This window comes from Mycetomoellerius zeteki, unplaced genomic scaffold (genome assembly GCF_001594055.1).
Source record: "Mycetomoellerius zeteki isolate Tzet28-1 unplaced genomic scaffold, Tzet1.0 scaffold218, whole genome shotgun sequence".
Taxonomy (NCBI): domain Eukaryota; kingdom Metazoa; phylum Arthropoda; class Insecta; order Hymenoptera; family Formicidae; genus Mycetomoellerius; species Mycetomoellerius zeteki.
Genome location: NW_017257150.1, coordinates 106,879 through 125,907, shown reverse-complemented (window position 1 = coordinate 125,907; position 19,029 = coordinate 106,879). Strand labels below are relative to the sequence as shown.

Genomic DNA, 19,029 nt, shown 5'->3' with positions numbered 1-19,029 from the left:
AGAAAAACAGCTTACGCATGTCGGAGAAATCATCGACCAGAATGATTTCCTGTATGAGATGTTCTGGCGATCTATCCAGCACGGAATGCACTGTACGCAACAACACAGACCAAGCTTCGTTGTGGAAGCAGATAATTACTGCTGTAGGCGGAAGGTCCTTCAAGTACCTACCAGATTCTTTACACCTAAAACAAAAAGAATCAAAGCAAATTAAATAAATCGTCAACGATCATGCTGTAAAGGAAAATCGTGTTGTTATTGTTAAAATTATATTTCATATATAAATATTACTAACGAAGCAAAATTAAAATATCGTCGCATTTCATGCTGAATATAGGTCTTGTCTACGTTCCTCTAATAATATTAACTTCGACAGCGGATTGCGCGATTGTTTGCAGAACAATCACGAGCACAGTGCATCAATAGTGCGGCCGAATCGAGTTCTTGATCTGCAGACCGCAACAGGGATGATTACGCGAAACCGATAATATGTACGAGAAGATATGTCAGGAAAATACGGTAATACGATTAAGGTAGAGAATGTTCGTAAACTAAACGCCCACGAGGTGTACGCTCGCCCGAAGCTCACCGCAAAATGAATTCCAGGGATGCAGGGATTGCGACTTCCGGACCTAGTTAATGCACGAACACACAGTTAGCCGCAGACACACGCCGTGGTTTATGGATACGGCAAATCAAATGTATATGTTCTTCTTCTGCTTTCTTCGTAATATTTGCGAGAGCTCGCCGTTTCTGTGTGTATTAACATTAACGTACTCCCGTCAAATTCTATACACGTTATATTTATCCAATATTTACTCTGTTGCATTCGCTATTCGCGATTTTGTAGTCTCATAATGCATTTAATACGTGAATATCATTTCGATTCACAATCGATGTCTTCGTAATTAGCTCTACTATAAATACGTATGCTTCCACCCATGAGATAATTATCATATATTAATTCAAGGTATTCGTTTGTAATTAGCGCATTATACTGCAGCCGAGAATAAGTACATTGTACACGTTACGATTGCGCGCATTGCGTGCTAATGAAGCGATTATGAGATGTGCCATTCAATAACGGCCATTACTATGATTACCATCTGTGAATAATTTCAATTAACAGCTGCCAGCACACGCACCGTTCACGAAATGTACTGTTTGCTAAATTTCCGATTTATCCTTCCTGGTGTACCGAAGCGAATATCTACTCGTGAATGAGATCCCTTCATAATCAGTTTCCATGTCGGATTGGAGGCGTTTGTGTCAGATGAAATGTAAAATTTAACGTATCTACATATGTATATTTATACGTCTATATTTTCTCATTGAAATATTTTCTCATTGCAGAAACAGCTTGAAGTATAAACATAATAAATAACCGTTCTTCAGTTAATATGAAAATTAGTCAAGGAAAATAAGATAATAGGTAAACAGTTAAATAACAGAATAATGATGAGTCAAATAGAAAAGAAGAGAAACTTCTTGAAAATAGTCAATATTTTGCAGATTGAAATATAAAAATGTGAACATATCAGAAAAAGATTGCTGATATAATGTATTTTAAAACATTGCAATAAATATTACAAGATAAAATAATATTAACAATTTAATATCGATAATGTATAGCGGCAATGTAGAGAATAAGTATTTTACATTTACATGTCGTATAGTTTCTCATTTATCCAAAAACAGACGCTTAACAAATTTCATAAAGAACAAACATGTCACATTGAATTTTACATAAATTGTCGCAGATATTTATACATATATCGTTTTTATCAATGTTCATAATAAATTTCATATATAAATTCAACTACATACGTTACAACTGAGCTGTGAATTGTAAGACATGTCATATAATATTTAAAATGTCACATAATAATTAAAATTTTTTATATAGCGTGTTGGAAAGGAGGATATTATAATACCACAATAAAATAGTAAAGAGAGTTTTCTCTTATAAAAACAGAGAGGTTTAATTTCTCTGTCCCGAATGACTGCTATATCTGGTCATAAATTCATAAAGATAACGGCGCCGCGGCGAATGTCATATTAAGATAAAATTAATATAAAATTAGAGTGAGAAATGTATATAATTGAAGATTTCATACGGCATAGAAGAGAGACAAATTCGTCTATCTAAAAAAATATGATATGCATAATTTTAGCGCAGACAACTGATTAAATATCAACATCATTTCCAGTTTATTTCGATCATAATGATTAAGAAAACTCTTATTAATTTTCAGATACATTATAACGTAGCCCACTGGTATATTTGATATATGTATACACTATGTATGTAGATGGTAAAGTATAAATAAGAAATTCCGAATATATATATATATATATATATACAATATATAGTCGCAATCTGCTTAGAGATAAATATTATATTGAAGATATAGAACAGTACTTAATTTTCATAATATAAATTTTATTTATATAATCAGTTAGAGTTACAGTTTATTTAAAAAATTATTACATTATAAAAAATGCGTATATAATTTTATAAAAAGTTTCGCATTTAACTACAAAAATTTATTTTTAATTTAACTATTATTAAAAGTTAATGCAACTTGGAAATGTATAATATGTATATTTCTAAAAGTTTTAAAGGAAAATATCTTGTAATATCATTCACATTAATTTGTAGAATATTTAGATTTTGTGATAAGATATAATATAACATTAATTAAAAAGACTGGAATTTATTTTACTGTTTACGTAGATTCTTTAAAATAATATTTTATCAATGTAAAACGTATACCTCCTACATTATTGTTGATTGCATATCTGATGCACCTTAACCATACATTAGATACATCAGATAAGCTTTTGACTAGAAAAGCAAAAGAGGCTCGCAAACGCCCGAGCTGAATCAACGCTATTTGCATCTGCATTCCTCTCATTCCGCATTAGTTTGTGTACTCAATTTTAACAGTAAAGCAAAGCCGGCGAAATTCTCATTTTCAAATGCGGAGCACTTGCGTTTTTAATTTCCAACATTGTCGGTGATAAATCTCGCAGTAATAACGGCTTCCACGGAGAAAATTCTGGTCGCGGTTTGTCATTATTATCGCACATAATTCTTGCAGCAATAACAGGTTTCTTAATCTCCTTTTCTATAAGTCATTTTTAATCCACATTATGAACAACGGTACTTGTTACGTTACATCGTTTAATATAGTAATTTAATATAATTAATATCATTTATATAAAAATATAATAATATATCAACTACACTCTCGATATATCAATTATTATATTCGTATATAACTGATCCATTCAAAATTTTTCCGGCTCAATAGAAAAAATCTCTAACAAATCCTGCACGAATGAATGATTAATTCATAATACTATACTATCCGATTAAATAATAAATCTAAAATCGTAATATTTCGTTTAAGCGTTAAATATACATACCTATATTATACCAACATTGAATTTGTATAACAGAATAATCATTCTATTAGCTAGATGTGGGGAGAATCTATCTATCAATGCGTATTTATGTAGCTCGCACAGGTTGAAAGTAAATCATAGCAATATCGTCACAGTCGTATTAATATATCGTGAGAGCGCACGGCCACGAATATAAATCGCGCGCACGGCACGGCTCGAACAAAGTGGGAAATCGCTTAAGCCAGTAAACGCATCGATCGTTTCCAGTCGATTGACGTTCAACAGCGATATCCTCTTTCCCGTCGACAAAAGAGACTCCATTGTTGGACGGCGCTCGGGATGGGTACCTCGAAATCAGCCACGGATATCGAATGAGAAGCGGCTCCTTCGCGCGTTCAGCACATTCGGCGATCACCCTTACCATCCCCATCCCCATCCCCATCCCCATCCCCCTGTCATCCCAATCGCCTAAACCCCGCGAGGCGTTGCACTCGATCAAACGCGTCACGTTTCATGCTGCATCCCTCCGTCGCCCGGCCCGCATCTCGGATGCGTGGAATTCTATTTGCAAGTCTCTTACTCTCTTCGCCGTAAGCATCTCGCCTGCGGGGATCTTGACTTGTCTTCGTTCGCGGAAATTGAAGAAATAGGCGCGCGCGAGTAGTGAGTGAAAGTCAAATACTGTGGAAGTGAGTGCACGAGCACCAAGCTTTAAGGAAACGACGTTGCGCTGCGAGAAGATCGAGAATCAAATTTCTCACGTCCAAATTCTTCCTTTGTTGGCGGCGAGCTTTCATTTCCAATAAATTGTAATGAGAACATTCTCAGATAGGTACCGCGTGACGAAACAGAATCGAATGTTTTATTCAATTAAAATTTAAATGTGATAAATTATCATAACCTTTTCGTTGAACCATTATTAAAAGTTAATAAAGCTTGGGGGAAAATATAATCTGTTTCTTAAAAGTTTCAAAGAAAAGCGTCTTATAATGGAATTTATTGATTTGCAGTATATCCAAGTTTTCATCTCATCCCTTTTGCCCGATACCGCAATAAAATGCAAGGAAAACATCTTAAAACTCGCAAGGCTATCAGAAAATGCAGAATGAGATGTACAATCTAATTTAGTTTCCCCGGTGTAATTATATATCTTTAAAGAAAAACTTTTGCGAAGGTAGCGTTGCAAAATATCTGTTTCAGCGTTTCTCTGAAAGATAAATGAAAGTTTCGTGAAGCTAATTGCGGGCTTTTACGAGCATCTTTCTTGCCTTTCAAGAATCGTTTGTCTACGGATCTTCAGATTACGTTACAACATTCAACGTCGACATTCCTTACAAATGATTTTACATTTTTCTTATCTTTTTAACTGTACTTACGCAAGTTATTCAATCCGATAATTACTCTATCTATTAGAATGAACAGCTAATAACAGTGAATTAATGATATTTTATAAGTCGCGATAGTGTGATAATCCTGTGCAAAAATAACCTAAACCTCAGAAATCGTAAAGCGGAAAAATTGGATACTTCGCGATATCTCTTGTAAGTTACGCTACATTTGACGTCCTTCGAGAATGGCCTCGAATCTAAGAGAATCTAGATACCCCCGCGGATTCTCGTCATAACCGATGGATAAGAGCGCCTTTCTCGCACGAGATTATAGGACCATCCGAGAGAAATAGATCCACATTTTTAAGAAAGATGACGCAGATAGTTCGAAATGGCCAACGTGATAAAAATGCATGACCCACGTAAACTCGAATCCCGATTGATTTTTCATCGTTACGAAGGTCGCACAAAATTTCTTATCGAAAATTTGTATGCATTCTCACACTTCTCTCACACCCATGCATATGCGCTCTCTCATATGCACTACTGCTCATTAATTTTAATACATTCTCAGATTTGTTGATCTCTCTAAAAAGTAAAGAATAAATGATACGTGTATTTTGCACAGAAATGAGTCCATTCGTTATAAACTTTCTATGAATATGGCAGATCGCTTTTCGATTGCCAATTTCTTCCTGGAAGCCATTTGCGAGACCACTTTACACAAGTTTTCACAGTATCACAATACAAGGCGATAAAACAACACCACTAGAGTTCTTTCACTTTATATGTATTGACGAATCGGTTTCAAAATAGCTTTGAGCATATATCTAATATCACTATGAGTAGGTACCTCATGTGTCTTTGCGTGTGTATTTTGTTTCTTCGAAAATAACCAAAAATTGCAATTTTCAAGGATTTTTATATAAATAATATATAAATTATATATGATACGTGCGAGTGTTGAAAATATTTATAACAGATGGACTCATTTCTGTGCAAAACGCACGTATCATATTCATTCTTTACAGAAAAATTAATGAATCTAGGTGTGTATTGAAATTAATGAAAGGTACAATACATGTGCAGGAAAGGAACGATTTTCTCATTATTGTGCAGATTTAATATATGCCCAGTTAATGTTTTGTTTTTTTTTCTCCCCCCGGTTAAAGTGTATTTATCGTACATACTTTCCCAAGGATCCAACACATGCTTGTCTGTACGCGACAGCTGATCACGCATTTTCTTCATAATAATGTTTATGCGTGCGTTGTGTAATTGGATTATGTAATGTTTGAATGAGAGAGATCGACTCTCCCAGACCGAATTCTGGGAGTTTAAAAACAATCACTCAAGAGAAAAATCGACCGCGCTAGCTTTTGCGAACATTTTTCATATTTCGGATTCGCAAGGACATTTTGCATATATTTTAATATTATTATGGTTCGCAAATAAATCAAGTATAAAGTAGATAAAAAAGGAAAAGAGGAAAACATTTCAGTCCTCTTTTAATTCGATTTATTTCTACACACATATGTATTAAAAATATAATATAAAATCCAGTATAATTGTATTCTTTATTGCTGACAGTTATTCAACTGATGAGATATTTTTCATAGTGAAAAACCGAGCAGGAGGAAGACGTGTATTGAATTTTTCGGAATGTAATTTCCTATATATTCTCTTGTCGTTTATTATTTCGCATCAAGGGTAATCTGGTATGATGAAAAAAAAAATACAGACGCGGTTTCAATTAGCTCTTCGCGACGAGAATATCGCAACTTGCAAGCTCGCATCCGCTCCGCGGGGTATCGTAAAGATCCGTAATGGTTCGGTGGGGTGCGAACTTTCGGCTATAGGAGTAAACGAGAATATCCGTGATGAAGTGTGTTTCTCACCTTTCCTCGTGTGCCACAGAAAGTACGTATACACGCACGTGTACGTATATGTGCGAGGGACCGCCGCTAAGTTACGAGAGCTTTCGCACGCGAACGTGAGCGGAATGTATACACGTTCCGAACGTTAACCCGCGAATTATTGTCTCGTTCATATCATCGTATTTAATTTCGTGGGATACCGTAAGTCTGCACGAGCATGGCTCCAGCAACACGTAATGTTTATGTCAAAGCTTTATTTGCTGACCAGAATAAAAAAGAAAAAAAGAACGAACGTTGTTCCAACACGGAAGCTATTTTCTTATACCTCGGTATCATTTAATAACCGGGTTTATTTGTGCCATCGATATTACTTCTCTTTTCAGAATAAAGGTAAATTTACAACGGACTTCTCAAGCAGAATAACAAGTTTTGCTGACATTAAATGACATCAAAATGGTTCCAAAATGATTGTTAAAGTTACTTTTCGATCGATCACGAATCATTTTAACGTCATCTTGATGTTATCGTGACTTATTATTCAGTTTGGATCATAGCCATGACAACGTCAACATTGCGAATTCCCAACGTATTTTTTATACAAGCGCAATTTTCTGTACAACAATCCTCGTGCTTCTCTCACACACGTTAATTTTCATGTAGCGAGATAAGCGAGGTAAAACCATTTTTATGTAAAAAGGGTACATGTGAATCTCATCTGTTTCTTAACGTGGATAAAGTATACAGAGAGAGAGAGAGAGAGAGAGAGAGAGAGAGAGAGAGAGGAAGAGCAAAAACAAACCGAAATCTGAGAGAGAGAGAGAGAGAGAGAGAGAGAGAGAGAGAGAGAGAGGCAGAGTTTGCAAAATCGCGATCGTTTAAGTCTTTAAGTACAAAGGTTCTCCTGGCACGCGAGATGTATGTTATATTCATCGATTGCGATTCATGAGGAAACTGATTGAAATTCAATCTTAACGAGACGCGGTTGATGACGCTTTGAGCGCCATGGCGCCTGGAAATGCTGCCAAAATGTAAAAGCACTTGCCGGAGACTACGCAGGAAGTTCCAGGAAAAGCGCGAAATACAGCGGCATGGAGATTCCATATATACGCGTGTCATAAAATCCCAAGTGAGCTTGGTTACGCGACGACAGTTTTGTATCCCGATATAGCGTCAGCGACATTGGGATGCTCTAGTGGGATGTAAGAGAAAGAACACAACATCCTTGATATGCGATGGTTTTCAGATTTCTCGACTTCCGTATTCATATCAAATTTTAGTGCTAAATGCAACGTGCCTGAATTTCACGAGTTATAAGTCTTACAAAAATATGCGTACAAAAAAATATACAAAAAGCTACATGCATTTATATATAATAAATCATTTTTCTAAAAATATATTTAAAATAATATATTCATTTCAATTACGTTCCGTGAATATTTTATTTTCAGAATAGGTTGTGTCAAGATTCTGGCAAGTTCACTCGTCCTAAATCTAAAGGAAAAATTATTCTTTCAAAGAAAAATGGAAATATTTTAAACACTATTAATATGTGATGATTTCACGAAAAATTAGTTTGAATTTGATTTATAATTGCAGACTGCATTTCTAGACAATATACGTATATGTAAAATAAGATATCTTGTGTTTTCCGTTTTGACGGACTCTGCACTCTATATCTATTGAAATTCTGTACCTTACGTAATTTACACAAGTTTGTTTAAAATACTTACATCTTAAATAATTACGGAAGAAAATTGCATTGCAACGAGCAATGTTTTATAGCAGCAGTTAAACATTTTACGCAAACGGTTCAACATTGCCTTAAATATTCTTTCTAAACGTCTCAATGAAGTGAAGTGAGATTTTAATTCGACAATGTGTAGCGCGCACAGCTTTACGAGCGTCACAGTTTGTAGTTTCGCGTATATACCTTGTAAAATTTCACGTACAACAGTTGACAGCGTTAACATGACAGCTTTGTATCTCGAGGCAGCAGTGATATATGTAGTCTAAGAGACGCCTACCATTTCGGTTCCGTGGATGTTTCTCTCTCTTTTTAACTGGTAACTCGCATATTGCCGTTGCAATCGTATATATCGCCTCTTCGGATTTATGTTACTTTGGGATTTCCGTCGCAGAAGGAAAATTCCGAGAATACAGTCCAATCCTGGTTTTTCAGTTTATTACCGCCGTTTTCCTCTGTATAATTTTACGTATACCGATAGCAGAGTTTACGCGGTTGTTTCCCACTTGCGGCACCTGACCCGCAATGTCGGTCACTACTACGTGAAATACATTTGGTCAACTGTAAGTAATTAGTGGCTTGACAAATGCGCTCTGGCCTCGTTTAAAATGCGTTATATTTTACTTCACATTTAAGTTACAATAACAATGTGCACATAAAATTTTATTACGATATATTAAATTAAATTTAATGTAATTCTCATATTATTTCATTTTCTCGTTATACCAGTGAAAATATTTATGAAGGAATAATACGAGCTTTGTATGTGAGTTTAGAATAAATCGCCGCAGCCATTGGTTGGCGACTAGTGCATTCCAATTAACCGGCCTTTTATAATTGTTAATAACAGCCAAGCATTTTGCCGTTAGTAAATTACATTTCTCTTTATTAATTGAGTAAATAACTTTAAATGACAAAAATTGAAATGCGTATGAAATACAAACGAAATTAAATATGCCAATATATTAACGATACAGGCATATTCAGAACATATCAAAAGCAAAAGCAGAAGAAGGAGGAAAAAATATAACGTCGTCGCATCCAAATTTTTGCATCGTGCCGCGTTGCGAATGAGATGGCGAGTCCCGCTGCATCGCCGGACGGAATCGCGACCTGAAAGCTCTGGAAGGGGATGATGGATAGTGTTTACCTGTAATGAGTAAACATCCTCGTCCGCTGCCATCGCTCGTAGCGAACTCAAGGGAGTGAGAACGCCACGGTTCGTGCCGGCTCGCTAACAAGCATCCTCGTTTGCATCCTATTTCTATACCTTTCGCAAAATCTGCACGCGCGTTATCGTCAACGCCGGCGGAGTTAGCAGTCATTGAATTCGCGTTCGTGAAGGTGCATCGAGGAATACGCAACCCCCACGCTCGCACGCAGTGAGAGGAAAATACACATAGGTGCAGAAACAACAGCGGCAAAGCGAATTGACGTTAAATAAACGATGCGATGCTCACGTTTTACGAGATACGTTGCGATCTATGATTAAAAAAAAAGAGTATCTACATACAACACGTGACGCAACTATTCATATATTCTCAGAGATTATTGGAACAATGTATTTTTGAAAAAAGATCGTTCATAAACAAAAGAACAAATTTTGTTTTATTGTATAAATAAGTATTAAAAGATTGTATAAAAAATAAAGAAATTGTTTCGTTCTACGAATATTGTTTTACGAATACAAATAAATAAGTATCCCAAAAATTATTCAAATTATTTCCTTTGTCTGCTTTATATATTTGAAACGTTGACAAAACAAGATAAAAATAAAGCAACGAATTCGTATTTATTTATTTAAATTTCATTTTGAACGACCTGTTTTCCATGCCGCAGCATATTAACCCGACGGCTCTAAGCGACGCCTACGCGCGTAAACGCTTATTTCACGCATTTGTGTACACAACCGGCAGAGTAGGTTTACTTCGGGGATTATCTACGAGCTTAACTACTGCTGTTTTCAGAGACAATAGAGGGAGAGATGCGGCCAGGAGCGTGGCGGGCTTTATGAGCCTGATGCATCAGTAATGCCAGTCGAAATTCGGCTGCTGATATTCCCATCTCCAGGCGGTATGGTAATTATCGTATTGTGCAAATAATGCCGCCGTTATGTATTCAAATTGAAACATCGTCCGAATGTAATTAAAGCGGACCACTGCCGAGAAACGAGCGTGCTCGACTGAGTTCTGCGTGGCGCTGTTACAGGTGCGCACAAAGCCCAGGATGGACAACGACTCCGTATACATACATCTCTTATCACGTCACGTTACATTCGCAATTGTTAGCCGATGTTTCGGTAATTACTGTGTCGATAAACCACCTTGATTCAGCGCAAAATACCTGAGATGAGATCGGAGCGCGTGAGGCTGCTCAGTAATATTATTTACGTTTGGTAATTTATTTATGCCTCAATGCATCTGGATGATTAATTGTCGATTCACATGAGCTGGCCGCGTAGTGCCCCCCAATACAATAAGCCATGCGATTAATATTATTTAGTTTCGCGCTTATGGCGTTTACGTTAATTCGATCATGCGTCAAAGCTTATTACGTAATTACGCTGTAAGTTTATAAAATTTATACTATAAGAGAGAGATGTTTTGTTACATGTAGTCATAATGTCATTTAATATCGTTTAATGCGTGTTTTTAAGACTTTCTTTACTTCTATTATAAAAACATCGTATATAACAATTTATATTAGTAATAAGTATTATCACTTACAATGGTATCTAATAAATATTACATATTCCCTCTCATATTCCCTCTATTATCAATATAATTATTACTAATTTGATGCAAAATCTGATTATTGCTTCCAAAAAGAGAACAAACAAGCATTCTATAAAAATATTTGCGTAAGAACATTTAATAACGGCTTGTCATCTAATTAGTCCATGCCTTTAATTAACAACGAGGCATGACCAGAGGCGCTGTACATTCAAGGAGTAATTGCCCACAGGTTGGTGCGTGTCAATTGCATATGTTACGTGATCAATTTAAATATCTCACAGTCTTTCAGAGAAAGACAAAAAGACAGAGAGAGAAAGAAAGAGAGAGAGGGGGGGGGAGGGCGGAAGACAGCGTTTGTTATTTGTTGTCCGAAACTGTCACTGGACTGGACAAGCTCACATAATTATCGGCATCTCTAGACAATAGTGCTCGTTATCCGTTGCGGAACTATTGCTCAAGACAGCTCCTCGCTCGTTGAAGACTACTAGCCTTCGGGGAAACTAGTATTACTTCTTTATTTGGACGCTGTCCAAGTTTCTGGCTGTTTATAGTGGACGAGTATCTCACTTGCCTATTTTTCGTTCACCTCTTTAGTTTTTACCTATTCTATCTGAAAGATGACATCGTGATCGTTACGTGAACAATTGACGGAACACTCCTTAATGTTGTATTAAATTTATGATTTATTTGGTATACAAAAATCACTGCTAATAAACTGCAACACATTTCCGATTAATTAAGCGAGACAAGAGTTTTCTATAGAAACAAGATATTTTCCAACAATACTTTTTGATACAGAATTCAATTTTTAAAAATTGTCAAGACCTTCAATAAAAATATCGAGATCGAGAGATTTTTCATAAAGCATCACGTGCAATGCTTTCGTAAGACTGCAATTCTTTTTAAAGGAATTTTCTCCGCGCAACGTGTCGTATAACTTATTGAAGAGTAAAGAGCATGCTCAAATTTGTCTTTTGCACACAGCTAAGTTGCGGCAAAATTTGTGCCGTAGCATTTGAATTCATTTGATGAAAAATCAGTGTGGATTAAAGTCTCTTTGTTGGAAATTCAATGCATTAATTGTTTCGGCGACGAAGATAAAATAATACAATATAATACGGAATGCGGAAGACAACAACATTACGAGGCCCAAGATTTAAGTGCGAAGATTTGTAACGCGGAAGAAAAAGCTCCTCGAATGTCGGTGTACACATCGTCCGTTACTACTGCTGCTGCTGCCGCCATCGTTTCGCATCCATCTCACTCTCAGCCGCAATATGGCCGCGAATTAATTGGTCTTGCCCCATGATTAGTAGGTCCCACGGAATTACCGCGATGCCCCGCTGTGATTAATATCCTGGTGTTGCCAACTTTCACGCGCGGAAGATTAATAACGGCGAAAATAGGAGAGAGAGTGGGGTTCAGAGAAACCGACGGACTGGGGGGGAGCTCTATCGTACGGAGAGTTTTAATACAGCGGCGACGGTTTGTCACCGCAGAATTTTACCGTCCGAATCTCCCGTATTTCCTTGCCTCTCTATTGCGTTCACAGCCGGCATCCGTCTGTGCCTGTCACGCGCAGGTGTATAATCCTTTTTCAAAAAGTTCCGACCGCGCTTCAAGTGGAACCAGCGATGTGTTTCGATCGGTCGCGATGTTTATACGCGACCAAATTGAGACTCACCCGACGTTATAACATTTTCGCATTTTGGTTAGACTGACGTATTCCGCACTTTTGTGCAGAACATAAAAGTATGCATTTAAAGAACCTTGACATTATCTCCGTGAAATTAATATACGTGTGATCGCCGACTTGTTCGTTAAATATAGAAAACTTGTGCTAGACTGAAATGTACGGATGAAATGTGAAACGTTGAAGAGACGAGAAAAAAATTGAGAGAGAGAGAGAGAGAGAGAGAGAGAGAGAGAGAGAGAGAGAGAGAGAGAGAGACAGAGAGAGAGAGAGAGAGAGACAAAGAGAGAGAGAGAGGTCACATAAAATATCACGCTATTACAGCTTGCTATTCATGGTTTGCGACATTTTCAAGATGTTAAATATTCTCGTAATCTTTAATGGTGACTATTAGAAATATAAAGTTAAAGCTGTGTTAAACGAGTTTCTGGATATAAATTAAAATCCGCTTGATTTTCACAAAAAGAAAATGCAAATGTCAGAACTTTTGCACGCTTCGTGAACTTTCGCGAATCTATAAACATTATACATTAGTATGTTTAAGAACATAATATAATACAAATTATATTGTAAAAGAATATTACCCGATTTCGAAGTCAATTTTATGAGTTTCATAACAATTTTATAAAATATAAAAATAGTAGCATTGTATTAATATATTATGCTTTCTTTACATAGCCTTCAGCTTCTCTCCCTTTAAAGTTTGATGAATGTCGGAAAAAGCTCATTTTAAAGGTTGAAGCAGATTGAAGCAGGTTGAAGCGCACAATATCGATTCCCGATTGAATTTAAATATCCTTTGCTCATATACTTTATAATCGCAAAATTATCGGATATTAATTTAAATATGCAAATCATCTTTAACATTTTCTAGTTCTCTTATTTAAAAGTAACTATATCAATAAATTATCTACCGATCGAACTATAATGCATCTATAAAAACTTTTAAAACGACTTCTCGTAATCAGTTACAATTTTTAGTTACAATTTATCTTAAATATTTAATATTAAATAAATCTACAATAATGTGTATAAATTTATCAAATACAAATGTGTTATAGCTCTCTATATGTATCACTGTCTAAAAAAAGCCGAAGAAACATCTCGTATATTATTTTCCCTGTTAAACAACGAGAGTTATCACGGTTCTAGCGGCTTTTGGATCGCCAATGGTGATCGAAATTTACATTAAAATGTCCTTCAAAATTGAAACTGCGAACGAGTTCTAAATTTACGTCGTCCATTCGTTCTGACCAAACACGCAGATGAATGAATCCACGTCGCGGAGGCCGACGCAACCGGTGTGTTCAGACACACGTAAATTATTTCTCGTCGTTAACGCAGCCGGTTCTCCCCAATGACATTTCGTAGAAGTGCGGTCAACGGTGCAAGCGGTAGCGTTTAATTAACGTATGCATTATACCGTTGGAGAGCGTAGCGACCAACGCGGTATCTGCAGACTAGAAACATTGCATTAATCATAAACGTAGGGGGATTCCGATGCGTATCCCGACACGCATCACACGGCACCGGACTAACTCCGCAACGCGCGAAATTCATTCGCGTACTTAAATATGCATACGATCGAATTAATGTGGATTCCAACAGAAGTTTATAAATTGCGTCGCATTGGGATTGTGATAATGTATCACCAATGTATGTACACTATAATTTTCACGTTTGAATGGTTAATAAAGCTCTCATCAAACTGTATTATAGCCGTAGATGAGTTTGGACAAATAAACAACTATACATACACAAATCATACACATACAAAAAAGCAAAATAATGAATTTCTTATGTAGAACACATTTCAGGACATATGATTTTCCTAATTTTTAGGTGCACCGTAAAACAATATGATTAATTCAAAAATAATCACTTAAGATAATTTGTATTATTCCAACAGTGAGAAAATGATCAGTTACAGTTATCATTTCCTTTACTGATCGAGAATTCATATCTAGTTTTTTTTATTGCTCTTTGTTTTTTCTTGAAAAACATATTTTTCATATTATATAAGAGCCAGCATGTATATACTGTTTATGAAAAACTGAATTGAAAAGTTGCCTATCATTTTGCAATTTTCGCAATTTTTTAGTTACCCAATAAGTAGAATGTCTAAAATCGATGCATAAGACAACTTTAGAACATCTTTAAGAATTCTTTAAGAAATATCTTTGAGATATTTTATAAAGAATTTTGAAGAATAGCTTAATGTTGTCTTACACATTTTACCTGCTCGATTTTACCCGCTTATTCGACAATTTTTATAAATTAATATCTCGTTAACTGTTACTACCAATGCAAAATGGTAGAGGACTTTCCGATTCAGTTTTTCAAAAACAATGTGTACATGCCGGTTCTTGCGGCTAGTCTGGATCACACTTATATATATAAAATGATCTCAAATACTAATAAATTGTAGAATCAATAATGTATAATATGTAATTAATAATAGTGACTTTTAAACGAGGTATAAAAACTATCCCAAGTGATCGTTTATGCAAATAAAAACTAGGTGATTACTTTTGGATTAACATGGTGCTAACAACAAGAGATTTGCGCTTTATAAGTTTTTAAATACAGGAATATCAATCTTCTCCGTTTAATATGTTATCCATGTTTCGAAAATAATCAGACGAATGTTATTAAATCAATGTCAGTATACGTTAATTAATTCCTGAACAGTGAGAAAAATAAATGATGTCAGCAACATCCGGTGACGGTAATCAATACCGGCGTTTCCAAGTATTGTACTGCGCAATCTGTTGCAGCAAGTCAACAGTTAAAATAAAAAAAATACGTAAAATTAATTAAAGATAGGCTATACTTAAAATGTGCTTATATTTTATAATACGGACGGTAGCAAACCTATCAATGACGGAAGGTTTCGAATCTTTGTTTCCGTTTGTTACAATAAATTATAACATCGAATCAATAAATACAGAGTAGCAGGATTTAAAAAAATGTTATATTATACACGCGGCAGAATTTCAGGAATGTTATTTCATGCTCGTGAGGCAAAAATTCCAATAGTACCATGAATGCTAATGAAAAAAATTTTATATTATTATATTACTGTTTCATTACATGCATATAACTTGCAAAATTTCAATAATTGTTCACCAATAAAATTATTTTATCTGCATTAACTTCTATTATCTTTGATAAATCTATATTTATATTTTTTAAAATTACATTTTATCTTTATATAATCGTTCAAAAATTATTTCTACATAATTAAGTTTTAAGATATTTCCATACCGAAAGAGAGAAACTGTTGAATCTTTAAATATTCTGAGAAATGGGAAATAATAAATTAATAGCATTAATTTTCATTAGACATACTCACATTACATATTCATTCCCATGTATATATGTATGTCAACCTATATGAGCGTCTATAGGAGATCAGTTAGCTTAATGCTAAGCGTCGATGTATCACTGTCTCCAGAGGAAACCTGTTAATTATCAATGACGGCTCATTAATAGCGTCTGTACCATTTCTATTCGATATCCAGAAATGTCGATAAAGCATACCTTTCGTCTGTATGTGTATGCGTATGTATGTGTATGAGAAACGTGTTCAATGCAATTTCCAATTCGATAAAAGCGCAACACGATCAACTAAGAAAACGCGATCAACGACCACGGTATTTTTTGCTGCATCTGCTTCGACATTTTCGATAGCAAAGCTGGGCATTGTTCGATCAAATTTCTTCTTAATTTTCCAGTTCGTATATTCTCATTTGCGAGCGATATTATTTATTTACTGACACTGTTCATCATTTGTACAATTCTGGTGAAGAATATCTCGCATATTGAGAAATGAGGAAGCGAAACTCGAAGAGGTCGATGAGAGGAGAAGAGACATTGGTTTCTAAAGTTCAAATACCTCTCTCTGTTTAGTCCCCCAGGGAAGATCGAAAGATCAAAAGATTACAATATATCGATATCATCGTGGAGAAACAGAACATACAGACTCAAAGACACAGTCGTAGACACGTAATAAGACTCATGACAGTTCCGAGCTGAAGTGAAACTTACTTCTAAATTTCCTTCAAAGAGGACTTGTGTTTTCCGTACAGCTTGATAGTGGCTTCTGGATAAATCAATCAGAGAATATACGCTGTGAGTTTTTATTTTACTGTGACATTTTTTACATGCAAATACGTTCAGCATTACAGAATTCAAATTGAGAAATCCGATTTCGTGATATTTCTGAACGTCGTGTCCTTTGTATGACTGGCTGCATGATAAGTACATGCATGTCTGTTCGATTTTTAACAAATCCGGTACCCTTTTAGCACTTGCATAGCATATTCGAGCAATGCGTTCATGCCTGGAGCTCGCGAGACCGATTTCGCTGAATCTGGTCGACATCACTGGCGGATTTTTGCGAAGGTAAGAAATAATTCTGTTCTTACTTTTTTCCAGAGAGATTCACCTTTTCTTATCTATTCTTATCTATTTGTTCCTTTCAGGATGAAGGTTATTTTGGCTTATTACAGATTTAGTAAGTTATTATAATATTATTACAAAGATTCTGCATGTTTGCAATATAAATAATGCTTTTATTAGTAAAATATAATAACATATTAATAAAAGCATTATTTATATTGCAAACTTGCAGTATGATCTTTATAATTCAATAACTTATTAAATCTGTAATAATTAAGCTAACCTTTAACTTGGAAAATAAATGCAAATATATGGAAATATGAAAAAAATATATGTATGTATATACTTTTATATATTCATACATTATATTATGCATATACACAATCCTTTATAGAGAGTGCATTTTATATGTATATTATACATACATATATGTATATATATATATATATATATACAGTATTTTGAAAATAATTTACTCACATACACGTTGTTTATAATATATTATCACAATAATAATCTAGAAACATTATTGCTTAGAGAATATTTTAAAAACTATCAAAAAATCATATCTAAAAAAAGACTTCATATAATAGAAATATATATCTACAAATTACAAATATAGCATTATTTAATGAAAAATTAATAAAATTTTTATTATTATGATAATTTAAACAGATAATTTCTAACGTATACTTGAAGAAATTTCCGGTTCACGGATCGATGCACAAGCATAGTTATACGTATTATTAATTCAAGCGAAACGCAGGAAGGAATAAAGGGCAGAGAGGGAATTATAAGCACTAAATCCGACCAACAAACTCGCGATCCCTTTGGTATCGATTTACCGCTCGCCCTCGATCACGTGTAAGCATGCACGAAATTATTTTGGTAAAGACAAGCACAATATGCGCTGCGACAAGTTCGAACGAACGTTAACGAACTTACGAAATTGCATGGATAGATCTGATGGTTGTATATAAAAGCATGTCATCGTTGCCAGTTACCACGGCCACGAAACGTCGTCGTGCGCCGATGTATGGAAATTGTTCATGCTCGTTAAGCTCGTTGACTTACGAACGGAACTTACCGTCGTCGCGCAGGACTACGCTACGGAATTTCGAAACGAAATTACTTCCTCCGACTCGCCCATAGTCCGCGTTAAACTTGTACGACTGCGGTACGAGATTCAAAAGCGTGTGACGTCAGGAACTTTCAACGTGATTTAACATAAAATTCAAGCAAGTGCCGCCTCATTCCCCATCATCTACTCGACATCAAGCCGTCTTATTGAAACTATTTTCTCGTTTTCGAGATTCTATAATATTCAAAATATATATAGGTATATATGTATGTATATATACAGGGTGTTTCCAAATTAAATCGCAAAACTTCGGGAGCGTGTAGAGGAGTAAAAAACTAAGAAAAAAAGTCCTATAGACATATGCTCGTTTTTGCTCCGTTTCAGAGAAATCGAAAAAAAATGTTTACATTTCTTGCCATATCTAGCACCGACATATTTGATTACATTTTCCACTTTCTGTTATGAATTTGTCAGTCGCTCTTTGAAAGCCTTTAACAGTAGATGAATTTTGTCTTTTGCAATATGCCGCGTACGTATTCTAATAGTGAATATGCTGATATGGTTTTTGTATACGGTTTCTGCAACGGTAATGCTTTAAAGGCGGTGCGAGAATATGCACGACGATTTCCAAACAGAAGAGTGCCAAACCGAAGAGTGTTTATGTTGACATTTAATAGATTGCGAGAGACTGGATCATTTTCAATTCGACAAGAAAACAACCGATTTCAAGCAGCGTTACGAAGAGATTTGCAGGCA

General features: G+C 35.3%; 1 protein-coding gene across 3 annotated transcripts in view; it reads right to left on the bottom strand.

Annotated features, from left to right (window-relative positions):
- Pgant9 (polypeptide N-acetylgalactosaminyltransferase 9) overlaps positions 1–19,029 on the bottom strand; it is a 106,655-nt gene that overhangs the window by 23,384 nt on the left and 64,242 nt on the right. For all 3 annotated transcript variants that reach the window (XM_018448040.1, XM_018448041.1, XM_018448042.1), the window contains one exon: positions 16–185. In XM_018448040.1, coding sequence (XP_018303542.1) covers positions 16–185 — 170 coding nt within the window. The remainder of the gene's footprint in view (positions 1–15; positions 186–19,029) is intronic.